The sequence below is a fragment of the Meles meles genome, chromosome 10 (genome assembly GCF_922984935.1).
Source record: "Meles meles chromosome 10, mMelMel3.1 paternal haplotype, whole genome shotgun sequence".
Taxonomy (NCBI): Eukaryota; Metazoa; Chordata; class Mammalia; order Carnivora; family Mustelidae; genus Meles; species Meles meles.
Window position 1 is genome coordinate 86,027,411 of NC_060075.1, and position 27,393 is coordinate 86,054,803.

The window sequence follows — 27,393 nt, forward strand, 5'->3', positions numbered from 1 at the left end:
CCCAGGAAGAAAGTGAATAACACTGAACTACTTTTAATGGAAATTAGTGCTTTACCCTGCTGGCTCACATGTACCAAAGGCTGAATTTTTGACGGAAAATTTGCTAGGCAGCGGAGATAATGGGAGGATCCTTAAATTAAAGATTAACTTTATTAGTGGTATTTTCCCCCCTCAAATTAGCCCTAACAGGAGATTCTAAAAACCCTGGGGCATTTTTGCTCCTTTGGGAAACTTCAAAAAAATGATTGCCTCTTTTGGACGACTTTCTAACAATCCTTGAAATATTTTCAGAAATACTTTCTGAAATACATTCAGAAATGTAGTAAGAACATGAGTTTCCTTTATTGCCTCTAATCCTTTGTGAGAAAGGATAACTTTAGAGGCAGAAGGGTCTGTGTGGGGTGTCCAGGTGAGTTTCCTGTCCTCCAGCAGGACACCACAGAAACTGTGAAAAAGAAATTCTCTTTCTTACTCTTTGATGCTCTCTCACACTCAGGCGATATGCACATACTTCTGCTTTTCTTCTCTTCCCTCTTCTATGGCTTTCTTTTTCTTTTCTTTTTTTTAAATAATGGTGAAATAGACATAAAATGTGTCATGTTAGTCACATGTAAGTGGACAGGTTGGGTAGTGCTAGGTACGTTCATGCTGTTGTATCTTCCCTCTTTTTTAAGCAAAACAGAACACAGCTCTTAATAAACCAGGGCGTGGACATCTGCCGTGAAACAGGCTTTTATTTCAAAGTGCCTCCTACCTCTTTTCTATTGCTTAAAAAAAAAGAGAAATATAAAACATTTCTCCTGCATCTCTATCATTTTTAGTAACTGCAGAATTCACTATAAAATACACGAAACTGCATTGATAATCTTCAAAACCAGAGTCATATGTTGTACAAAGTACTTCAGTTGAAGGGGAACCCATTTCACATTCTGCAAATGGAAGTTCAGTCTATCAAATGGACTATAGAGGCAAATTGAAAGATTTAGTTCTGTTTGGGGAAATTTCTAGAAATCTGGGGGAAGAAATTGCCTTGGCATTATTCCAAATTAAAGATATCCTCATGGAACTCTCTGATCTAAGTCATTCCTCATTGTGTTTTGATCTCTTATTCAAAGTGGGGTGATTTTAAATTTTCATCATGTTGTTGCTGTGTGAAAATAAATAATAAAAAATCTTACCCACTTACAAAGTGTAATCTTACACTTACAAACGCACACTAGAAAAGGGCTCTCCTTCAGAACTACTGTGAATATATTGATAGTTTTTCATTCTGGGTATCATGTGTCAGAAGTAGGTTTTGGGGGTTTTTTTGTTTTCTTTTTTTTTTTAAGATTTTTATTTATTTATTTGACAGAGACCACAAGTAGACAGAGAGGCAGGCAGAGAGAGAGGAGGAAGCAGGCTCCCTGCTGAGCAGAGAGCCCGATGCGGGGCTTGATCCCAGGACCCTGGGATCATGACCTGAGCTGAATGCAGAGGCTCCAACCCACTGAGCCGTCCAGGCGCCCCCAGAAGTAGGTTTTGAAAAGAGCCGCTTTGTGGAACCTTCCTCTCGAGACCAGGCAATGTTGCCAACCAGTCATCAAGCAATCAGAAAATGGTCCTTTGTGACGCTCACATTGGCCACAGAGTTCTGCATCCCATGAGGGGAGGCCTCTGTCAAGGCTGATGATGAACAGACAACCAACAGAAGCCAATAATCTGCATAGCAAATGCCGTTCCTCTAAAGCAAAAGTCCTAACAATAAGACATTGGAGGGGGTGCAGGAAAAGGAAATATTAAATAATTTCTGGGTCTCTTGCTTCATTTAATGGGGTATTACCTGCAGTAGATATTACGATTGTGTTTTTGTTTTTAAATGGACTCACATAAAATGTTCTCCTGATAAGGTGTTCAGATTTAGCAAATAAAAAATACAGAATTCCAAGGGTGTCTGGGTGGCTCCATCCGTTAAGGGTCTGACCTTGATAAGGTCATGATCTCAGGATTGTGAGATTAAGTTCCACACTGGTTGTGGAGCCTGCTTGATAGTCTCTCTCTCTCTCATTCCGTCCGCCCTTCCCCACCCCACTGCCATGTGCACTCTCTCTCAAACAGACAGAATTCCCATTTAAATTGAATTTCAGATGAAGAGCAGATTTTTTTTTTAAGATTTTATTTATTCATTTGACAGAGATCACAAGTAGGCAGAGAGGCAGGCAGAGAGAGAGGGAGGAAGTAGGCTCCCTGCTGAGCAGAGAGCCCGATACGGGGCTTGATCCCAGGTCCCTGAGATCACAACCTGAGCCGAAGGCAGAGGCTTAACCCATTGAGCCACCCAGGTGCCCCCCAATTTTTTTTTTTGCACGAGTATGTCCTATATAACATATATCTCATGTAATATACAGGACATATTATACTAAAAAAAAAAAAACATTCATTCTCTATCTGAAATTCCAGTTTAACTGAGCATATTGTATCTTATCTGATAGCCATCTTCCTGTAGTTTACTGAAAGTTGTGTTTATTGATAGGTAGAATTCAGTTCAAGTTTCAGTATGAAATCACTGTTGTCTTTGGTTTTCAAGTACTGAAATTTCTTGTCTAAGCGCTTTGTGCTGGGCTTCTGTTTCTCTGCCCATCTCACTGTGCTTTCAGGAGCAGAATGAAAATTTCATTTTAGTTTACTGTCTAATGAAGACAGATTTTAAAAATCTAATTCCACTTTGAGCTTCACAGTAAATATACCTCAGTTTTCTCATTAGCTCCATCTAAATTTTCCCATTTTTTCTTTCTCCCCCCCCCTTTTAGGTCCCTACTTACGGTTTGTTAGCTTGTAACTATACCTTAAGGTCTTTTACTTCGTTTCTCAGAGTAAGGATTAAATAATCATGTTTGCATTTGTGCATACACAAACATACACCAATAAATGATTAATATGGAAAAGATGGGTCATTATAAAGAAATTTGATTCCCAAAAGGGAATATAATATACCGCTTTCTGTAGAAGTAGGGGAAATAAAGGCCAGAAATAAACTAAAACATAATGACGTTACTATCATTTTAAAGAAATACTCTTTTTCTGAGTTAGGTTCACAGCTCTGAAAGATTAAGAAAAAGTTATCTAGAGCCTTGTTCTGTTTCCCGATGGAGAGTGGTGGTGGAAAACCCAAAACTCATACTTTGAGCGGACGAAACCTAACTTGCTTCTGTCTCTAACTAGAATGATTCCAGAAAAAGAAAAATTACAGAAATAAGGATTTAAAAGTTTTTCTTATTTTTGTTTTTTTTTTTAATATGAACATTAATTAGGATAAACTTGGTTTCCAAGAGCGGCTGTCCTACAAAAAAAAATTGTACATTTGTAATATATAATAGTTTGGTCCACACTATTCTAGCATATCTGTAGCTCTTCCAATGGAGTTGAACAGAAAGTTGGACTTTAATCATCTAGAAAACTTGACTTTCTGGCTTAATCAAACCAAATCAAGTATATCCAAGACAGGAGTTTTCTATTTATCTTCATTTAAATGTTTATAGCATAATTGATAATTTACCAAAGAAACACAGAGGGCCACATAAGTTATTTCTATTTGGGGAAATCTATCCTGATACTGTTTCTTACTGCCTGAAATTAGTTACTGCCTAGCAACCAGCCTCTTTATGACAGTGTCTCAGAAAGGCTAATGATGGCTTCAGACCGAAGGCTCTGCGGCACAACTCAGTGTTGGAAATATTCCAGAAACTGCCATAATAAGAGCAGGACAGGGCTCCTGGGTCACACCAGTGGTCTGGGGTCAGACCAAATGAAACAGCCTTAAAAGAATGGGGAGCCAAAGTACCTCAGACGAAAGGTGGTGATGGTAAACATCCCTCTCTCCTTGTCTGATCTTGACCAGTGGCCCTCTTGTGCCATTTTAGTTCTGACACCAGAATTGCTGAGAGGGCAGATGATTACACATTTTCCAGATGAGGAATAATCATCTTTTAGCATAATGTCCCACGCAGAGGCGAGGGCTCTGTAACAGAGCGACCATTTTTAATACATTTGTATCAAAGTCTAAAAAACTCCCATCACCTTACAAAAATAAAACAGTAAATACTCAAAATCCATTCCAGTGCTTCAGGAAGAAGGTGATAATGCAAAGAAAGCAGAGGAAATAATTGAATGTTTTGACATTGTGAGACTGTACAAATGACATCTTTAGCAGAAGACCTGTTGCTGGCAATTCCATACATCAACAAATAAATTTTATCCTTCACTGAAACTAATGGTTAATTGGCCAATAGGTTACAATTTTATTTATTTATTTTTTTAACTGTAGACTTAGCAGTCAATTTGTTTTTATTGGCATTTTTACAAAGTAAGTCAAGGAGACAAATGTATTTATCTGTAACTTTCACTCTCAGCTGCTTCCAAAATAAGATGGGATTAGACCCTTCTAATTAAGTTATAATTGAACCACATGTCAAACAGAATTTTTTCATTAGTTGGAGAGATCAGAACTTACAGGATACGTAAGATGAGCTGATTCTTCTCATCTCCTTAGGTAGGATGGTTATTACACTTGAGCATTGCTTGAACTCTGGGTTCCAAAAAAAGCTGAGCAACCTGATAGATGATATACCTTCCCTCTTTGCATAAAATGAAGAAGCATCAGGCTTTACAACGTGCATTGGGGTACAGTTAGTCTTTACGCTGTGCCTGAGCAGGATTGCTTAAACATCTAGGGAACTGGGTGTTCCGATTTCTGCAGATATTTCCTATAAATGGGCTACAGTTTTCAACTATTACCATTTTATAGGATCCCAATTTTTTTTTTAAGATTTTATTTATTTATTTGACAGACAGAGATTACAAGTAGGCAGAGAGGCAGGCAGAGAGAGAGAGGAGGAAGCAGGCTCCCCGCTGAGCAGAGAGCCCGATGCGGGGCTTGATCCCAGGACCCCGGGCCTCGATCCCAGGACCCTGGGATCATGACCTGAGCCGAAGGCAGAGGCTTTAACCCACTGAGCCACCCAGGTGCCCCTGGATCCCAATTTTTAAGCGTGATAAAACACACAGTATGTGACTTATTTTTAATATTTCACTTCTATTGGGCATTTTTCAGATACCAACTAACATTAACATGAGCAAATTTGCTGTTTTGGCTTACCAGTGCCAGCACGTGTCAGCCATCCCCCTCCCCTCCCCACCATTACTTTTAAGCTTGTGTTTATTACTTTTTTAAAAAAGTGATACCGTGGGGCACCTGGGTGGCTCAGTGGGTTAAGCCGCTGCCTTCGGCTCAGGTCATGATCTCAGGGTCCTGGGATCGAGTCCCGCATCAGGCTCTCTGCTCAGCGGGGAGCCTGCTTCCCTCTCTTTCTTTCTCTGCCTGCCTCTCTGCCTACTTGTGATCTCTCTCTGTCAAATAAATAAAATCTTAAAAAAAAAAAGTGATACCGTGTGATGATAATAATAAAAGAAAAAAAGGAAAAGGAATTCATCTCTCTTTTGCTTTTCATTATCTAAATAGTCATTTGGATTACAACAGAGACAGTCCAATCTGCATACCATGTGGGGCTTTTTTGTTTTGTTTTCTTGTTTTTGTTTCTTCTTTGCATACCACTTGTGATCATAAATGCTGCTCAGTAAAATCGGAAAAAATAAAGCATGGCTCTGTTAACATATGAGTCATTCAGTTAATAAGCAGTTTGAGCTACTTCTTCATGCACAATATTCCTGGCATTAGCATAATAAACGGATACCTGCTCAGAGAAGGTCTCCATGGGAGAACAGTCCCCAAAGAGTTATGCTTTTACACTAGAGTCTGATTCATAATATAGGTACAGACATTATTTTTAAACTTAAGACTAATGAGCTCTTCTGTAAGCAGCCCAAAGTGATATCTGAAAGTGGTTCGCTCTTCACTTGACCCAGAAAACCTTACAAAATCATGCAAATCAAGAGGTTCGGATCTCCACATTCACTTTTAAAAACACACGTGAAACTGCCCAGACCATCAGGGGTATGCAGATCCGGAAAGCCACCAAGTATCTGAAAGACGTCACTTCTCAGAGAAGCAGGGTTTGACATTCCGTGGCCACACTGGTGGAGTTGGTAGGTGTGCCTGGGCGGAACGGCAGGGCTGGACACAGGGTTGGTGAGCCAGAAAGAGCACTGAGTTTTTACTGCACATGCTTAATAATGCAGACAGTAATGCTGAACTGAAGGGTGTAGATATAGATTCTCTGGTCATTGAGCACATCCACGTGAACAAAGCCCCCAGATGTGGCGTGGAATTTACAGGGCTCGAGGCCACATTAACCAGACATGATGAGCCCCTCCCTGCTGTGTCCAGATGATCCTTCCCGAAAAAGAGCAGCCTGTTCCTAAACCGGAAGAGGAGGTTGCAGAGAAGAAAAAGATACCCCAGAAAAAACCGAGAAAACAACAACTTGTGGCCCAAGAGTAAATCCTGCATAAAATAAATGCAAATTGAAAAAAAAAAAACAAAACAGGAAAAAAATAAATGTAGGACTCAGAAGTCTTGTTGATTGCTTTTTAGCCAGATAAAGAAGAATTCTGCTGTACACAAAGCAGAATTGTGTTTTACTAAGCAAAGGTATTTACCTTGAAGAATTTAATTTCTGTCTATATTCTCTCTGTCCCTCTTCCCCCTGCCCTCCTCCCACCCTCCCACCCTCCCCCATTCTGCAGCTATGGCGGGGATACAGAAATCCCTAAGGATGGCTCAGGATTAGATCTTGTAACACAGCTGACCATTTGCTGTAGTTTACCTTCTCTGTGCCTCAGACTCCTCAGCCATCGAATAAGGACATGTTCTTAGAATAATTAACATAATTCCAGTGAAATGATTTGGGCTCCTTGAAGAAAACTGTAGCATATTTTGTCAGGCAATGAATTAATATTAATGCAATCATCTGAATATTATGCCACCCGTAAGTGGTAGCAGGTTATATTTTCAAAGTTCAAATATTGTTTTCTTTATTACAGGTTTCTTTTCTCCATGGAAAACTCCAAAGCCTGTAAGTTGGAATTATTATGCTTCCTTCTTTATTTCTAGTTATTATTGTAATCCCAGTAAATAAGAGTTAATTGGGTGACTGCAAAATCTCTTTTACCTCTGAAATTCTGTGATGTCAAAAGCACAAATCCTGTGTCCCTTTGTCTTATACTTGTCTCACAAATACAAAAATAGCATGTCTTCCTTTTCTGTAGAGGCAATTCTTCCTGTTTTTTAAATATACTTAGAAAATGGGCATTAGCACTATTCAATATGGCATACTGTAGAAACCTTTCGTTTTCCCCTGTCAGGAATAACTGTAGTCTTCATAACATGGAATTTTCAGACATGATGCAAATTGTATTCCTGGAGGTCTGGACCTACAAATTAAATCTGGTGGATAAGGAATTCAGCTTTGTATATATTTATATGTTTATATTCACATTTTGATGTATTTGCTAAATATGCATCTGTGAATATTGTGGAGACATACATATTCCACCAAACCTGGCAATCATTCAACTTCTGAACCTCCTTCAGAAGCTGGTGATCTCCACCATCACCTAATCTCTCTGGGCGTAGTTCCCTCATGAATTGCAATGCTGATACAGGAGGCTGATGGATTTTAATCATCCTTTTGTGTGGCTAGGTTAGCCAAGTAGACTTCGCAAGTAGAAGTAATTTCTCCTTGCCATTAGATTGAAACTAGTTACTGGCCAAGTGCCCAGAACTGACACTGGTTTTCTGGGATCCTGTTTCACGGTGGGCTAGAATACCGTGCCCTGCCAGGGATGTCTAAAACCCACAAGTAGAAGTGACACAAGAAGCAAAGTGATTCAAGTCAGAAACAAAACACGGGAATCACTTCTTGGACCTACGTCTTTTCTTCCCTCTCACACTGAGCAGCTCAGATGAAAGTGGCCCCAAGTCTGGCCAGTGCGTAGGGAATTCTTGGCTTAACTTGGGCTTCTGTTTCTTTCATGGAGGAAATATTTAACTGCTTGATTTTCTGTTTTTACAAAGGGAGGTAATATAATTTTGCATCCTTTTCAAGTTCATAACTGGCTTAATTAAATAACGTGCTTTGTAATGGTTTGAAGATGTGGAAGTGAAGTGTTACTGAGCCCTGTCATATGCCTGAGCTCCAGGTCTCTCTCAAAGAGACATCAGGAAACCAGGAGCTGGAGATGAGGGTCTGATCTGTCAGAGCTGCAGAACCTCCTCACCAACCATGTCCTCCTTGAGGACTGCCTCATCGGGTCCACAGAGAAGATCAGATAAGCAAACTGGACCCATGCGGGTTTAGTAAACCATTGAGTGATGTGCATAGTTTGAAAAGAGGTGGTTTTAAAATGTTTAAAATGAAATTTGTTTTATCTTGGCCAAAATACAAATAATTTCTTCCTTTCATCCCCAGAGTTAATCCTTGCTTCTGTGGTTATACACATCTTTATCTAATTTAACAAGGAACCTTGCAACTTCATCATGGTGCTACAATTATGCACTTTAGTGATTTCCTTCTATGTACCACATTTACACAAATTATGCCATTTGGCATAATTACAGCATTTTCTGTCATTATGGTAATTATATCCATAGTCAATAATTCCCAAAAAGGTTTTATAGAACTCAATTTACAATTAATCCTGAACCCGCACGTCCCTTCCAAAGCTAAGGCTTGGACTTTCAGGTTCTAGCTGAGGATATAGGACTGTCAATGTAATGTCCTCCATGTATCCACCAGAAGCTCTTTAGACTAAGGGTTGTAATGAGAAGCAGTATGATACACGTTTTGGGGCACAGGCTCTGAAGGCATACTGCCTGGGGTCAAACTTTGCTTCTTCTCCTTAGTATCTGTATGACCTTCAACTAGACATTTAAGTTGTCTGTATCTCAAGTTCTGTCTGTAAAATGGGAACAGCGATACTACCCCACTCATATGGCCATCATGAAGAGTCTCAGTCCAAGTAAGTTGCTTAAAACAGTGCCTCTAAAAATATATTGAGCTCCAAAATATAAAGTACTGTCATCCTAGAAAGCAGACTCTCCATGCATAAAACCTCAATAAATTAGCAGCTCTATAAAATGAACATAGTTTACTGAAGCATTCATTGAAACAAATATATAAATATATATATACAGTGTATGGATTTATAGACACTTTCCTCTTGGGATTGATGGCATCTGTAGTCACGATGAGGAAATGTTATCCTGAGTGAGATCTCTCCTCCTCCTGGTCCTGTGTGACTTCCTAACCCTCTTCTGTCCTACTCCTCTACATCTTAAGCTAATCTGCGTTGAGATAGTCATTTCCTTGGTAACAAGTTATATACTAATTGTAGTGAGTTCTCATTCTCTCCCTCTGGAAGGGATCCAAGTTCGTTCTTCAAGTACAGAATCAAACCAAATGCCTCTTCATATCCCAGCCCTGCCCTAAAATAGTGAGGGGGTGCATTTAGACTATACCAGCTTCTATAGAAAGCAAACAGTCTCTCAGCAGAGTACTTTGTGGGAGGTTGGGCAATGCCTTATTCACAAGCCCTCAACTCTCAGTGTGCCCCCTCAATGAGAAGGTGGTTCCATCACGATTGGATTTTCCTGTTTTATTGTTTAAGGTCCTGTTGTGGACTACATGTCCACTCTGTCCACTGACAGTTCAGTGACTCTACTTTCATACAGTCAGGCATTCATTCATTCATTCACCAAGGCCTGAAGAGATATAAAGTTTCTCCCAGACACTGAAAATAACCTCATTTCACTTTTCCTTACCCTAGTGAGATGCCTAGGCTTGGACACCATGGCGACTATACAAAATATGTCTGGCGGGAGCGCAACTCTAGACAGGCCAACATCAGGAAGACACTAGGTGAAACAAGTGAGGCCCAAGGGCCTGGACGATGGGACAGGATCAGAATCTAGGGTGTTCAAGAAGGTTGAGAGGACCAAGTGAGCAGAGTGCCCCGGCTGGAAAGCATAAGTCCAGAGACCACGTTGTCTAAGAAAGTAAGAAGTCAACAGAGTGCACCCTGTAAAAGATGCTGTCAGATCAGCACACCAGCCTCAGTGAGCAAGGGGGAACCTTTGACCCCAGGGCAAGTGGTTTGCACCATGGTCTTCAGGGCCGAAGCCAACAAATAACTCAATCTGGGGGTGGGGAGCAAGTCTGCTTCTTCGGTAATCATGGGCACAGTGATTTTCTGCCCTACAGTCTTTTAAGAAAGGCTGACAGAGTGACTCAAGGGCTGATGCATGTCATAGCAAGATGTTGTGAATGCTTTACTAAGCATAAACCGGACTCTTGACTAATTCCCCCATTTTCATGCTATAGGAATTGTAGAATTTGTCACTCTGCCCCAGTAACCTTCCCAACAGTGCCCAAAGCATTACTTGTTCTGTAGTTTTAAGAATGTTTTTTAGAAATACTAATATTTCACCTGAAGCATGTTTGCTCCAATGACTGCACATGAACAATACATATACTAGCAAGACCTATGTGGGCATCAGCTCCCCCTCAGCAGAAGATGAGAGAAAGCAATAGACATCAGCTGAAGCCCTCGGATGACAAGTGGGATTCTACAGCTACGCAGTCCACATATCTAATTTATTTACTGTTTAGAAGTTAGAACCTTATGTTTGGAAGCAGAAGGGAGAAAGTCACAGCCACAGTGTATCCACATAGTGCCTAAAGCCAGTCACTTTGAATGAAAAATCGAAAAAGAATATGACTTTACCCACAAATGTGAGTCTTCTCATCATAGCAAAGACACAGAGAGTGGATGACCAAAGAAACCCAGAATGGCTTCCTAGATGAATTTTGCTATCAAATGAATTATGAGGTGCAGATTTTTACTAAATGGGAGCCAAAGGGCCACTGAGCAGAACATTAGTGAAAATTCTTAGCAAATTTGCCAGTTATTCCCCTCAATGTGTTATTGTAAAAAGCACTCCCGTTAGAGTTACAAATTGGGTTGACCTGGGGTCTCCTGCTGACAGCTGCTAGACCTCTTTGCACTTTCCAGATTATGTTTCATATGAGGGACTTGAGCTTCACTATGGATTTTCCATCTTCATTAGTTATAGAAACTTTGTTTAAGTGAAATCTTGGTCAGTAGCCCATACAGAAAACAAATGAAAGTGAAGCCAATTGTCTTAGTCCCTTCAGACTGCTGCACCATGGACTGGATGGCTTCTAAATAGTAGCAATTTATTCCTCAAAGTTCTGGAGGCCAGAAGTCCAAGATCAAGGCGCTGATGGGTTTAGTGTCTGGTGAGAGCCCACTTGCTAAAAGCGGTCTTTTCTCTGTAACCTCGCCTGGCAGAAGGGGCTTCTAGACTCTTCATGTCCTTTATAAAGGCACTCAGCCCATTTATGAGGACTCCACCATTGTGACCTAATCACACACCCCCAAGACCTCCCCCCTCTTCGTACCATCACCTTTGGGTGTTAGAATTTTAACATATAAATTTGGGAAGGGACCCAAACATTCAGACCATAGTATCAGTCTTACTGAGAGATAGGTCAGTGACCCATTTCTTTCATAGTTTGCTGGCTCACTTGACACCTGCCACAGCCCCAGTAGGTGAGGAAGTCACGGGGAACTTTGTTTTACAAAGTGACATGCACAGTACGTGGTACCTCATGTCCCTCCATGTTACCTCCCTCCTCATGTTACCTCACGTTCTATACTCCCAAGGGTGTAGAGCCCTAACCGAGATACAACAGCAGGGAAACAAAAGCAGGTCAGGTCGGTAGGGAACAGAAGGGTATAATCCTGCCAAACTCAAAACAGTGTGTATCAAAGCTAGTTTGTTTGTATGTTTGTTTATTTTAAAAAGTCAGCCAGATTGGGGGGAAAAAAAGAAGAGCTGATCATATTTTACTGATGATTTCATTCATTCACTAAATTAACAATTTCTGAGCTTACTCTGTGTTGGTAAAAGGACAATGTGGAAAAGTCTGTCCCCAGCAGGATCTGTCCCCAATGTGCTCTGTTTGAGGAGACACAGGTAGACTTGCCATTATCCTTAAGCATCATGAGGGTCGGGTGTGAGGGGTGGGTAGAGGAGCTATGGGAGCATCCAGAAGGATGTGTAACCAGTTCAGGAATGGTCAGCAAGAGCCTTCAGAGGAGACATCTTATCCAAGTCTAGTAGCCCTCCGGTAAAGGGAGGAAGGGAGTTGGGAAAGTGCAAAGGTAAAGTTGGCAGGTAGAAGGAGAAATTAAGAAAGTCCACAAAGGTGCAGGGGCAGGAGAAAATCTGATGGATCCTGGGGACTGAGAGGAGAGACCATCAGTGAGTATGAGAACAGTGAGCAGAAAGTGGGTCATGAGGAGCCACTAATGCCCCAGCAGGGAGGTTAGCCTTAAGCCTGAAGACCATGCTGACCCAATGCAGAAATTTAGACGAAAGGATAACCTGATCGAAGTTTTACACAGAGCAGGTTTATTCAAACCAGAAGAGTACAACTTGAGATGAATCAGTTGATTGTTGAATGAAGGTGAAGTTGGTGGTACAAACAGGTGGTCTCAGTTAACCGGGCTCTCTACTTGGTAAAAGAATATTAGTCCTCGCCTTATCTACCTCACAGGGCCATGGTGCGGGTCAAAGAACGTACCGTGTGTGAGAAAACATGGTAAGCTGGGAAGAGTTCTAGAGATCTTTAATACATTGTAGTGGTGGCAACCTCAGCAGTAGCATTTTGGGAAGAAACTGCCAGACTGGCACCAGATGAGGCTTCACAGAAGACTTTGAACAATTCATAAACCCCAGATCGTCCCATTATTCCTTCAAACTGTGAGGAAAGTGACCGATGTTCAGGTATAGGAGATTATTGGGATATGCGTAGGGGTCAAAAAATTACACAGAGACTACTTTCCTTCTGCTTTAGTAAAAATGGTGTAAAGGATCTGGGCCAATTTCACACATTTCTACACACTTACGTATAATTATCTGGAGTGTGTTATCTTTCTTGTGTAGCAAGAGAAGACTGCTCAGAGAGATTAAGCGATTCGCTGGAGCTTACCAGCAGTAGGAGACAAGGTTGTGTCAGTTCGCAGTCAAAAGTCCGGCACCGCTGGTGTTGAATACTGTCTACAGTATTTTAATATAGAGACCCAGAATCTTTTCTCACACTTATTCCCAAGTTGTAAATGGTTCCCGGAGGAAACGTCCACAGGGCAAGAAGATCTAACTGAGGAGAGTCCACAGGGCAGGAGAGTCTAATTTAAAGGGTGATGAGGGTTACAGTATGTGACGAGGAAGAATTCAGCCATCTTCTGTTCTCTTTCACTTTCCAGATGATGGACCGCTGGGAGAATCAAGGCAGTCCTCAAACGAGTTTATCTGCTCCGGCCATACCGCAGAATCTGCCCTTCCCACCTGCCCTTCACAGGACTTCCTTCCCTGACTCAACAGAGGCCTTTGACCCAAGGAAGCCTGACCCATACGAGCTCTACGAGAAATCTAGAGCGATTTATGAAAGTAGGCGTAAGTGAAAGCCACATAAAACAAGGGTACATTAATAATAGCTGAAGCCCTGCCAGGAGATATATTGAAGCTGAGATGGTCCGGCATGATTTTATATTCTGAGGTTGAAAAAGTATCTCAAAAGTAGAGCCAGCTGATCTAAACTTTTCTTTAAAAAAAAAAAAAAGAAGAAGCTTATATCTTTTGGTTTTATATTTTATTTCCTACTGTTTTCCCTCTAATCCCCTGAGGAAAATCAGGGATGTGTTTGGTGGGGAGGATGAGGGAGGGGTTCTGGAAGAGGTGGACAGTTTTGCTTAAGTCACCAAATAATAAGAAAACTGGTTTGGGATTTTTATGCGCAGTCTAATCTTGAGTCTGCAGCTTAGACTTTTTTTTCTTGAACGCAATCATTGAAGAATTTAGGGCCATCAGTAAACACTAAGTAAGTCCTTCCAGCTCAAAATCATGAAAGTAATGGTTCTAAAACCAGGAGAGAGCCAGGGGCCAATCATTTCTACCCAAAATTTCTGCTTCTCCTTTAACAGCGGGGCCCGTTTGGTCATAAAACAAAATATCATGTATAGTCTTGTCATTCTATTTGAAGGTCCTCTAAAATTATTTCATTGCACTTTATAAATATTAGAAAACAAAGGTTTTGAATATTGCATATACATTCCTCATGCCTCTTTCTACCACCTGACAGGTCATCTCTTCCAAATGTTAGAGGCCAGGAATCTGAATGGCATGAAAGTATAATCTATGAGACAGATGCACAGTATATGAATTTAAGTAAATGGATCGAGAAACCCAGCCTCGTGAGAAGTATCTGGTCCCCTCGCGCTCCCTTTTACAGGCCGCTGATTTGCTTGGTCTCTGTGTTCCGCCAGCGTCTTCTCTCCAGCTTTGTCATCTGAAGCACGAGTAGCAAGTTTTAAATTGTGTGTGACTGTAGCGCATCTGAAATCTGTTTATTCTTTGTGAGCTCAGGGGCTGAGAATTATGCACCCAACCAGTAAGGGGAAGACGAGACATCATACCGTTTCCCCATCCTCTGCAGCCCTCTGTAAAAGCTCTCTTCGTTGATAAAATAGGACAGCAGGGCAGGCATTGAGAAATCATTTTTATAAAAACGAGCCCCCCCACACACACCTCTTTATTTTAAACAATCAGCTTTATTTTAAACAAGGCTACTGTATTTCATCGTCCCCCTTCTGATTGAACAACTGAAATGTCTTTAAAGGATTGTGTAGTTAGAATGTCTTTGCTGCGACAGACTAACAACAAAGTAGTATGTTTAGCTGTACTGTATAGGGTGTGAATTCAGGGTGTTCATGGTCAGTAAACAAAAGAACCGAAAATATTTGAACATAGTTCATAATACCGTTTCTGCTTCAGTATCCAATATCTCTTGGATACCCACTGAACTCTCAGTACCGTGGAGAGGTACCAAAGACGAGTAGTATGTCTTGCTCTTACAAATACTGCGCAGATGAGAGTAGGTGTAAACAGATTATACAGCTCAAAAGACAGTACAGGTTCTAACTTGGAGGAGGGGAATGCACTGTGGGATGAAAATATCGTCACGTCCTTGGCTTGTCCTAACTTTTGGTTACTGCTAGGGAGCTTCAAGGGATTCTCCCTCCTGTTTCTGTCCCTTCGATAATTATTGGTTCCCATTCTTTTGTAGTTTCCTGACCAATGCAAGGCTTTATTGTTCAGGACAAAGGCAGTATTGGCATTTACTCCGTCCTCCCTTCATGGTGTCTGATACCGTGGTGCCCTCAGTTTCTGGGCAGGAATTGCACATGACCTTCTTTTCAACCCTAAAAGAATTCCGATTTCTTTATCCAGCCCCTGCAATACTGTTTCTGCTCATTGCCTTTCTGCTGCTCGTCTATAACAATCCAAGCAAACCATCCACCTTAACCTCCCATACCTTTCTGTTTCAGTCCTCCCCTGGGAGCTCTTTATCCCTCTGCTTCCACAGCCACGCCAACACCCAATAGCCTGACTCTCACCCTGGCCCCCTCCGCCCCATCTGTGCCCCACGGATGCCACGGCTGCCTCTGCTCTAATTGTGTCCCCCCCCTTCATGTTTTTGTCAGCTCTCTAATGTTTCTGAGGTCACAGCAATGTTTTCAGGGTCACAAGTCTTGGGAAGCCAAAAGAGGGCAAGCTCATTTTCTTTCCCATCCTTCGCTTTTCTATCATGTTATTTCATAACACTAAATGGAGTGTGAAAGAAAACAGAGAAATCATGTCCGGGAAACAAAGCTCTACCCTGAAGATTAAGGAAACCAAGCAAACACAGCCCTACTTTCTCAGGTCTCTGGATAGCTGATCAGTTCATTCTGCTCGTGGACTTGCACGTGTCTAGAAAAAACAAAGCAGCCCTTTACCCTCTCTACGTTCCCTCTTTCCAATTATGAAGAAGTTTCATTCTCTTCCTTACGTGTTTGGAATGCCAGAAAAATTTTTTTAATGAATTGGGGGAAAGCTCCGCGTATTTCCCATCGTCTTCTAATAGGTTTTTATTTTTTATGATCGTGAAATATGTGCACCCGTACATAGGGAACATATTCAGAATTTTGATGTGAACCATGCCTTATTCCTTTGAATCTCATGTATAACATTTTGGTTTCACTTTGTTTGTCCTTATGTCCCTGAAAACTTTTTCCTGGGAGAAAAATCCATGGGGGACCAGGGAAAGTATGGAAGGGAATCCCAAGCAGAGCTTGCCTAAACCAAGGTCTCTGACATTTTTCCTGGCCTATGGCAATTTCATGGTATCTTCCCTTACAACCGGGTCTAAAACCAAAAAGATATTTTGCGTTCACATTTGAAACTGGGTTGCAGTCACCAAAACAGAAAGGCTGTACCTCCACTCACGAGCGTCTGCTGTACAGAGCTACAGAACGTTCGCTCTACCACGGCCATCAAGAAGTATTTGGATTCAAGTCACCAGTCCCCTGCAAATGATGGAAATTTATCAAGTGATATAAATGCTGCTGTGCCTCATTTGGCTCATAATTAGATTATGCTGACACTTTAATGTGCGTGCACGGGACATCTTAATAAAGATGTATTCCTGGAAAAAAAAAGTAGTGATTTTAAACAAAGACAGCTGTAGGATGCTAGAGCCCCATGAAACAGCACATGATGCGTGTATGCCTGAGAGAGAAAAACTGGAAATGCCTCCCATCTTCCCGAGATCTCAGGATGAGATGAAACCGAGGAAAGAGGGAACGAAGATTCCTCCAGCAGGCAGGGCGATGTTTCCAATGTCAGAGCGGCAGGCAGAGTGCCTACAGGTGGCATCTCCAGGGTCCACATCAATCAACAAGAATGTACAAAACAACGCGTGTCTAGGACCGTGCTGGGCGCTCCATGAGGAAAAAAAAAAAAATCATGAGAAATAAATCCCACTTGTACAAAACTTCCACCAAAATCAAAAACTGAGGAAGAAAATTCCTGAATGAGACTGTATGACACAACCCAGCAGAGCCTATCAGCATTTCAACGTGCAAAATTGGGCCATAATTATAGACAACAGTCTCCGTGTAATTGGACAGTTAGACCGATAGTTTCTCATTCCATTGGCAAAACTGGTGTTTAATCAGGAGAACGTCATGTGTTCAATATCTTCTAATTATAAAAAATCTCATTGGTCCTTACTGGAAAATGCTGTGCAGAAAGAAATTTGTTTTTTCTCTTTTTTATTTTTTTATTAACATATAATGTATTTTTTGCCCCAGGGGTACAGGTCTGTGAATCGTCAGGCTTACTCATTTCACAGCACTCACCACAGCACATACCTTTCCCAGTGTCCATAACCCAGCCACTCTATCCCTTCCCCACTCCCCTTTTTTTTTCTAACTTCCTTCCACATGAGCTTAAAGCTTATATATATGAAAGAAACATGCCCCCCAAAAATCCCAAAAGAAGTTTTGACCAATAGCCTTTTGGGGGGTTTTCTTGTTCGTTATGTAAGCATTGACCCTCTGGTATTACCAGCAGTTCCCAGAAAAAGGCAAAAATCTCCCCATCCCCATTTCTGTTTAAGACTGTGATAAAGATCACTGTTCTCCTTGTGTAATAATAGCCTCTGCTGATAATTAACTTCTTGCTGTCCGCATTACTTGCATTTTTTTAAGTTGAAAGCAAGGAAAATACACACCTTTGCACAGATAAGCCATGGTATTTTTTACTTCTCCCTTCTCTGTCCTTTTCTCAGGACTCCCATGAAAGGAGGACTAAATCTCTTCGCAATCACAAGAGGAAGGGCTTACATTTTCTCATTTTGTGTGCTAATCTTGAAAAAGAAACTACTGTTTACCATTTCTAACCTTGAAAAAGAAACTACATCTAAAGGCCCTCACTGCTTCTCCCCCTCCCATCTTCTCCTGCCATTTTTCCTGACACGTGATGGTGTCCCATATTTCTGATCTGGGAAGAAATAGTTTCATAACAACTACATCCCCATGAGATGAAATAGGGGGACTACCCATACGAGGCTGCCTGGGACAGTCCTTCTCTTTGTCATCCTGGCATAATTATTAATAGGTTCCCTTTTCCTCTCTAGTTCGTCCTCAGTTGAATGATGAATTATATGGCTTACCTTTATTATCTAATCTACTGAAGAAATAACATCATTCCTGTCCCAGAAAAGCATATATCTAAGTGTACAGAACATGAATAAGAAGTTTCACACCTACTCTGATAAACAATTTCCTTCAAGTTAATTTATTTGGTTGACTGATTTTTTGCCCATACATGCCTTATTCCTAATTTGAGGTGTAGGCATATGTGGTGACTTGCCTCTGTAGCCAGATTCCCAGCAAACTCCCTCCATACTCCGAAAATTATGTACATGCAGAAATCCAGAGCGTGGCAAACTAAGTACCAAAAATAGGGAGCAAGGCTTCACTCGTCTCAGGATTATGCCATGGAGTTCTCGTTCTTCTCTCAGATGGTAAATCCAGTTCAACATCGCAATAATCACAGGCCCCAAAGGGAGGTGATTTTGTCAGACTTCTGACCCTAGGAAGGATTCTACTTACAGAACTTCAGAACAATGGCTGCCATGACTCCTCCTCTGACACCAAGCAAGGCAATAAAAGTACTTCCCAAAGACAATGGAATCACTTTGGAATCTTCCAAAATAAAGTTCTGATCATGCTAAAGAACTTGGTGATCTAGCAATGAGGGCTCTGTCCTGTTGCTTCACTTTGCTTTAAACCAGACTTACCGTAAAGATTTGTCTCCTCACCCTCGGTTCATGGGGCTATTTCTCGAGCATATTTCCCCCTGCAGCGTCAGAAGCCTGAGCAACAAGCAGATAAAAACAGGAGGAGACAAGAGAAGAAAAATCCGTATTCTCTGAAACTCTTCCCTCGTGATTCCGTCCCTTGGTGTGAACCCAAGTTGAATTATGACTGAAGCTGTCCACGCTTTTTTCTCTTCACATTGAACCTTGCTGATTATAAATAAACAATTTATGAGGTACAACATGTCTGTGCTCCCTTGCAGTAAGACATCACTCAAATGTAGGATCGTAAAAGTGTCAGGGATCCGTATGGTGTAATGTGCCTTATGGTAGAACCTCTCTAGAACACAGGTTCCTCTAGAATTTCTTCAGAAAGCTCACAGGATCATTTTTTTCTTTCCAGAAATGAGGAAGAGGTAATCCATATTAAGCATTGAGTATCGCCACAAAGGTAGCAATCAGTGGTAACCACCAGCCAGCTGGAGCATAATGGAGGAGCAAAGTGGTTTTTAGTCATATACTTGAAAGGAAATTACACCTTGTAACCAATCAAAAGCAGACAGTTGTGTTTCTCACATCTATGGCTTTTATCCGAAGGTTTTGTTGCTCTTTGCTCATTGGGAAATTCGTTCGTTGTTCAGTATGATAATGCACGTTTAATAACTGATGGCTAATCACCTATGTGTGGTTGTAGTTCTAAAGTAATGGTTTTTCTGTGGCTTTTCCGTGTCATCGGTGAGCAAGGTCTGTCGTTGGTGCTGTCTCTCCTGCTAACACGAGAGCCACTTGGAAAGATGGGGGTAGTGTAAAAATATGATCCGCCTGGCGCAGGACTTGAGACTCTAAATGGAAACTGACGGCGGGATCCGCATCACACAGGGTGGATACACAACTTCCAGACCTCAGAAGCCTTTTGCAAGTGTTTCGACTTCAATCTTTCAGGCTCCCGTCTTCCTTGCCAATGTGATCAAACATCTGATACAGTCCAGCTGGAAATGTCAGTGGGTTTCAGAAAGGTTCTGAGGCATCATGGATGCCATAGCCTTAGGCGGCCGGTCAGCGATCGTGAAAGGCCACCTTGCTTTCCCAGAGAACCTCTGCACATCTGAGTGCTGATCGACCAAGCCCTGGCCTCAGGGCCTTTAATGTTCTTAACAAACATTCTCTGGTACACTCTCTTATTTTAGTGAAATATTAAAAGGAGATGATACTTAATGTTAACACACTTTTGTCAATGACTTTAGCATTAGAGTCGTGAAAGATTAGGGAAAGCTTTAATAACATTATCTTTTAAAATGCCCTCCATGATACTATGAAGGTTAATTTCCAGTGCTTTTTTCCCATGGGAAAACCATTATTGCTGGCCTTCATGTAATCTATGATATGCTTTAATCTGCGGGGAAATAAATGCCTTTCAGCTGGAGTTCTAGTATAGCACATTATGCGTCACTTTGCAGTTAAAATATATTGATCAAGGGATCGGTCATTCCAGTGAAGCTGTGTTTGCCGTTTTTAGTATGTGCGTTTTAATTGGGAAATCTAATCTCAAAAATAGTACTTTTGGGGAGCTTTGTAAACAATTATGCTAATATTTATATTTCTAACAGGTCCCTTTTAATAAAGAAAGTTACCGTGACATGAACTAAGAAATAAAACTAGTGAAATAAATAGGTTGGGGACACATTTTCCCCATGTATTTTAGAAATGAGATCCAATCTTATGCCTTATACCTTAATTTCATTCAATAGTTTACAACTTCATGCTCCTGGAATCAGAGGACGGTGGCGGGGGAGGGGGGGCTTGGGGGGAACAGGGGAGGATGTGGGAAGTAAACTTTAAAATCAGTCCTTGACTATAAGTTCTTTAGTACGTCAGAGCATTTTGTTGGTAGCACAAGTCAACAATGCAACCCAAAGTACGTTCATGAATAAATATGAGACCATGAGGGCTGCAGTAAACCGAATGTAATTGCTGGATGGCAAGCAGGTCCTAGTGAGACTGTGATAATATAAAATGTCAGTTTTTACAGCTAATGGAAGTCGTTAGAAGGTAGGAGCCTTCTATCTAATACATCTCTATCTTTCTGATGAAAGGGTATTTCTCCATTTATAATCCTACGCAGTCACACTATACATGGGGGGTTTTTAAGAAATAACAATTCTGGAGAACTAATTTCCCTTTACTGCAAAAACACAGATTACCTGCAGGGATGATCATTCTGCCCTCAACGAGAGAGGGTGCAGGGTGCTATGCAGGGTATGGTCAGAAACACCTGTCAAACCCAGAAGGCCGGAGACGCTCTGCCTCATCATCACCCTCAAAAAGCTTTTGTTTCATTTTTCTTTTTGAAGAGTGGAGAACTCTTTATGTGAAACAAAGTTCAATAAGAAAGCAATCAGAATTTGGTCTTATTGTAATTTTTATTAATGTAATAAAATACATACTTTTATAGTGCCTCATATATCTATCACAGTCTGTACACAGGATTTTTTGTTCATGTCCACCAATTTTTATGTTATATGTAGCAGAGATCACATCAAAATCCTCATGAAGGATCTGTATTGCTAACAGTAAACCAGTATAACTCAAATACTTCTAAATCACTTCAACTCTCCAAGTAATTGGAAGTAGCAAAGTGTGTGGACTGATGGACACAAGTCAACACACTCATTGATTGAATTTTCCACTTTTCATCTCAGTACTCAATGACATGATCTCTTAAGCTGATTTTAAAGACCTCTATTTATTTTGCGCATAGCTTAGGTTCTGGATTGACTTTACTTCTCAATAAGCATTTTTATAATGAGAACCAAAGCTTTTTTTTCTCATTCTGATCTAAAAGGATTCAGATCTTTCTATTTTGCGTGCATATAAAAGAAATACATTTACAGATCTGTAAATATACATAAAACAGGGTGTTGTGTGTCCACTGACATCCATGGAATTTTAGAGAAACAAAATCATTAAATTGGAGCACCAAAGGTTGGGGGTGAGTTATAAGAGCAACAACAAAAAAGTTAAAGATGAATTTTAAAATGCCGTAAATGAATTTCAATTTTAATTCCCCATTTTCCCATCCAGAACAAGTGCCACCAAGGACCAGTTTTCGAATGGATTCCTCTGGCAAGTATTCTTCAGAACCCACAGTCCTGTGAATGAAACGTCTTCCATTCTGTGTAACAAATCATTCTTCGGAGTAGTATCAGCTTATTAGCATATAATCACTGTGCTAATTTGATTCACCCACATACACACGTATTTAAGATAGAAAGCAAGTCTCATCAAGTTGGGTCTACTTGGCTGCCAAGGAAACAACCAAAAGAGAAGGGGAAAAAGTCATTCTCATTAATTACTTTCATGAACTTTCTTTAGTAAAAGACTAGGCTAAAAAACCAGATGCCAATGATAGCCACCACACTGACTAGGTCCATGATGCCGGATATAGTAGCTTCTGGCCACATGTAAGCTAGTTGGCCGTGGAAATGATGGCTACTCTGAACTTAGGTTGGCTTAAGATGTATGTAAAGTCCCTACTGGATTTCCCAGACATCATACAAAAAAGAAATAGAAACGTATAATAGCTCACTAGTTTTTTTATATTGATGAATGCTTAAATAACATTTTGGATATACCAGCTTAAAATCCATTATTCAAGTTGATTGGACCTATTTCTTTTTGCTTTTTAAAATGGGCTGCTGGAAAATTTTTAATTACTTATGTAGCTTACATTTTATTTATACTGGACTCTGCTGGACTAGATAAATAGAAATAAGTTAGAGTACCTCAAGAGATTTGCAATTTAGATGTTTCCAAAGAACTTACTAGAAGTTTTGCTGATGTGGGATGAAATGACTTTTATATTAACTAAATACCTATGTCAGATTAATTGTTTTAAACCACGCCTCTTACAAAATGCAACATTTCAGTGGTATTTTAAGTTAGAATAGAGTATCATAGTTCAAAAGCTTTCAGTAAGAATCAGTTAATTTATTTAAAAGTAAAAACATTTTTTTTTTACCTAACAGTTCTGAAAATACCAATTTTGGTTTAGGCTAAAATATTTAATGTTATTACGAAAAATGAAGGAAGAAAAGGAAGATTCAGATTTTTTTTTTTACTTTTAGAAAGTGCTTTGAACAGCTGCTTAGAACACTGGACTGAAAGCCAGAACACTGAAACAATTGCAGAAAAGCATGTTTCATAATAATAGTACTATTTCAGGTCTGTGGGCTCACAGCACACATCTCTAGAGTGTTTCCATGATGACAGCTCATTATCCATCTCAGCATGTTCTAACACCCCTTGGAGAATATATGTGCTTGAGATCATTTCATTCTGTAAGTTTCCATGTCATTTTTTTGGATATGTAGAAAATATGGAAGATATTGCTTAGCATTTTGTCCTCCAGTAACGTATAAAGTATTTGTTTAGCTTGGTCTGAAAATTTTTAAGCTATGACTATTCTTATACATTGAGTGTAAAATCCTTATAATTTTAAAAGAATATCTTATGCCCAGAAGGAAAATGAGACCTAGTAACTACAGTTGCATAATGAAAGTAGGATTTAATTTGAGATTCTAAATCTCTATTTATTGGCCACAGCAAGCCCATTTCTTGAAAATCTCAGCTTCTGAATATATTTTATTTAAAAACAAAAGAAGCAAGAGAAAACCCACCTAAGAGCACAGATTACCTTGATATATCTGCATAATACTTTTGCATTTCAAAAAATACACATTATTTAAAAGAGAAAAGTTATGATAATGGATTGTATATATTATACCACTATGTAGTCCAGATTTTCAGGAAAAGAACCAGTCTAAATGTTTGATTAAATGTCCACACAGGGTGCTCGCTTCGGCAGCACATATACTAAATGTCCACACAGGTATCAAAATATCCTGGAAAATCATCACTACATCCAAAATAAGTAGATCTCCCATGCTTCTTCTCACATTTATAAAATGTCCTTTATCAAATTATGTGTCATGATTTTTTACTCAGATATATTTATCATAATTACAAGGTATCTGTTAACTTTAGCTGCCCATGATGCTTAGGTACAGAGGCAAACTTGTTAGTAGGAAGTCCTAAACCATGTAATTATGAAGAGAAGTGATAAGTCCACCATAGAATAATGCTGTGGTTTATCAGGTATACTAGATTGGGGAGTATCTTAAAGCAATTAAAGTCAAGAAACATTTATTTAGCAACTTCTACAGGCTGTGCATAATGGAATACTGTAGATGATAAAGATAATTATGCCATCATCAAGGAAGAATGCTAGTGAGAAACAATGCATCTGTAGCCAGGACTTTTGAATGGACACCTTCACCCAAAGCCAAAAGAGCCAGGATATAGAGTATCACAGAAACCAAGAGCAGAAATCACTTTGAGGAGAACTTCCCTTGTTTAGAAACAGAAGATATCAGGGGTCATAAAGGGTGTGTCAACAATGTCAAATGAGGCACAGAAATCAATCAGAATGCGGAAAGGGAAAATGACCATTTGATGTGGTCATTAGGATGTAATCAGTGACCTTAAAGGGGGTCACTTTCAGAAATGCTGACACAGCAGAAGCCAGACTGGCAGGAGTTAAGTCACAGATGAGAGACTGAGGATGGGAAAACGAAGGCCCTACTCATCCAAGACAGAAATGGGGAGTACAAGGGGATAATTTGTGTGGGGAAATTCGAGTTTATTTGAAGGCTGAGGGAGAAAACCACAGAGAGGGGGATTTGGCTTCTATATAGCTAAAATGTGTCTGGCCACATTCGTATTAACAAATGTATAAAGGGAAAAAGTAAAGAGAAGGGGTTCTTTTAAAGCAAAAATATATTAGTTACCTGTCTGGTAATACTAGATTCAAGGAATAGAAACCGTTTAATTCCTACTTTAACTCATTCTGTATCTGGAGTGTACTGAAAGTTCAGAAACCAGAGGCATATTTAATAGCCACCTTTGATTCCTGATTCTTTCCTCAATCTCTTTCCTAGATCTCTTTACGAGGAAAAGCCAAATAACTAATGCTCTTTCCAGCAGGAAAAATTGAATGAGTTCATTCTCTGTGCCAAACTGATAATAAGCCCATGGTACTTACATTTTAATTAAAACATGAAAAGGGATTCAAGTACCAAAATTTAATTGACATGTTTGCAGCATCCCTTGTGCCAAATTAATCCATAAATGCTATTCTTTGCATTTCTGAAGCTTGAATCCATTCATAAAATTAATCAGTTGTGTTCAGTTACTCACCCTTTTCCCTAAAACTGTGCACAAAGTCATGTCTTTCCAAATCTAGACCAAGGATGCATACAGCATATGAAGCTTCTGGAGTCTTAGTACAAAACAAGAAGCACCTTTTGAAATTCTGCTTTTCTCTCTATGAGGGAGGTTGTCCTTATACCTGGATGTGGCCACCATTTGCTCCTTTCAGCACTGCTGGTTTTTTCAGTGTTAGTGGGAGCCCAGCATAAATGAGAACTTACAAATTCCATTCTGGTAATTTGCCACAGTGCTCATGGACAGTCTCATCTGGGACAGATGTCTTAAGATGATTTAATTCATAATGCCTGAGGATCCTGGGGCCCAACTTCTAAGGCAGAAGCAACAGTGGTCAGGAATGGCCATTGAAACACAAATCCGGAGTGTTCTGCCTCTCCTTAGTCCAAGCATCGCCTGAGAATATCCCTGACAATTCCGCGAAAAATGTTGAGGGAAAAGAAGGTAAACAAAGAGCGTGGAAAGAGAATAAACAAGAAAGCAAAAAACGACAACAACAAAAAAGGATGTTGGTGGGGGCACGGTTGAGTGACGTCCAAAGTGATTCAGGTTCCACTAGTGTTCACCAGACTCCTTCATCAAACAACCTTCCAGGTGCATGGTTAGCGAGCCAACAGGAGAGAGAGGTGGTGATTGTTAAATTCTGTCACAGTGCGGTGAAGAACTGGCCCTTAGATTTCTTTGCTCTGTGTTTGTGCATTAACAGAGGAAGAGACAAAGTATGATCTGGTAATTTTCCACGTGTCATCAGTCAGGGCTTCTGGGTGGCTCAGTGGGTTAAGTGTCTGACTTCGGTCTAGGTCATGATCTCAGGGTCTTGGGATTGAGCCACGGGTCAGACTCCCTGCTCAGTGGGGAATCTGCCCCTCCCCCGACCCCCAGCTTGTGCTCTCTCTCTCTCTCTCTCCCTCTTAAATAAATCTTTAAGAAAAAATAAAAATAAAAACAAATGTGTCATCAAGCCAGAAGAGCAGCTAAAGGAAAGTATCAGAAACATCATAATCTTATGAGAGCTAACAAAGCGGGGAGTAATACGTCTCAGCTTTGTTCATATAATTTTGGTCATTTTTTAAAAAAAATTTTATTTATTCGACAGAGAAAGACAGAGAGAGCACAGGCAGGGGGAGCAGCAGGCAGACGGAGAAGCAGACTCTCTGCTGAGCAGGGAGCCTGATGCAGGACTTGATCCCAGGACCCTGGGATCATGACCTGAGCAGAATGTAGATGCTTAACCAACTGAGACACCCAGGCATCCCAATTTTAGTTATTTTTTTAAAACCGGACTCAAAAGTTTGGGGAAGGTAGGGGAAGAAACCAAAGAAAAATCATTCTCCTGAAAGTTCTTATTTTCCCTAAAAAAAAAAAAAAAAAAAAAAGAAAAAAATACTATCGCCTTAAGGCACAATCTATCATTTAAATTTTTTTCCAGTTGACTATGTCTCTAAAGTTTCCATATCCTAAAGCCTCTGAGTCTATGTTCAAAATTAACAAGGAAATTTTTAAAAGTCATGTGTGCTGCTGGCATCCTTCTCTAATAGCTCTCTCTTTGCCTCTCTCAACTTGTTCGTGTACCACGTAGCTAGCCATCTCTGCCTGGAAGAATGGAGAGTGAATATGGCATGGTTGGCGCACATCACCCTACATTTGAAATCAGAGTGGCCAGACCATTACCAGGAGATCATAATGTCACTGAACTGCACAAAATGAATAGGGGGATGAGGACAAATGCCCCACTTCCATCTTTTCTTCAAAGTTAAATAGAATTAACCAACCAAGATCTGTAGTCTTTCTATTAAAAACGAGAGTCCTGAGTCATTCATTAAGGAAATGCTTTCCAATTTCTCTGGGAATTGCAGCATTCTCTGACACAAGACAAACCCCCTTTTCCTTTGGCACATTTCAAAATTCTGTTACTGAGATTCTCATAATTTCAGCATTCTCTTAGGGCAAAGTTTTATTTCGCAAATAAAATGGATTGCAAAGTAAACTTTTAGAGTTCCCCCATGTAACATGGATTGATGCTGAAGCCATTGGAAGAACAGTTTCCCACTTGCCTTACTCACCAGTGATGCAAAAATGAGAATATTTATAGGAGTAGATGGAAAGTTCTGGTTATACATATGCTCGTGCTGTCATTTTAAGTGTCAGAAATATATTCTCTCTTTGTATTTTTTATGGTCTCTATGTATTTTATATATGGCCTAGAGTCCTTTAAGGTTACTTAAAGTAACCTTAAGAAGAGATTGCTGTGAGCAGTAGAATCATAAACAACTTCTACAGATTTGTAAATGCTTGGGCATTATCTGTCATCTTCCCATCTCCCCTTGCCTTTCCGCCTCCCCCAGGAGGAGTACCTGTGATTGCTATGAGTTATAGGGCTGTTGTA

General features: G+C 40.3%; 1 protein-coding gene across 4 annotated transcripts in view; it reads left to right on the top strand.

Moving 5' to 3' along the window:
- MAGI2 (membrane associated guanylate kinase, WW and PDZ domain containing 2) overlaps positions 1-27,393 on the top strand; it is a 1,383,262-nt gene that overhangs the window by 1,180,433 nt on the left and 175,436 nt on the right. For 3 of the 4 annotated variants that reach the window (XM_046021617.1, XM_046021618.1, XM_046021621.1), the window contains 3 exons: positions 6,979-7,010; positions 13,288-13,477; positions 21,807-21,848. In XM_046021617.1, the coding sequence (XP_045877573.1) occupies positions 6,979-7,010; positions 13,288-13,477; positions 21,807-21,848 (264 nt within the window). The remainder of the gene's footprint in view (positions 1-6,978; positions 7,011-13,287; positions 13,478-21,806; positions 21,849-27,393) is intronic. The other variant, XM_046021620.1, reaches the window with a different exon arrangement.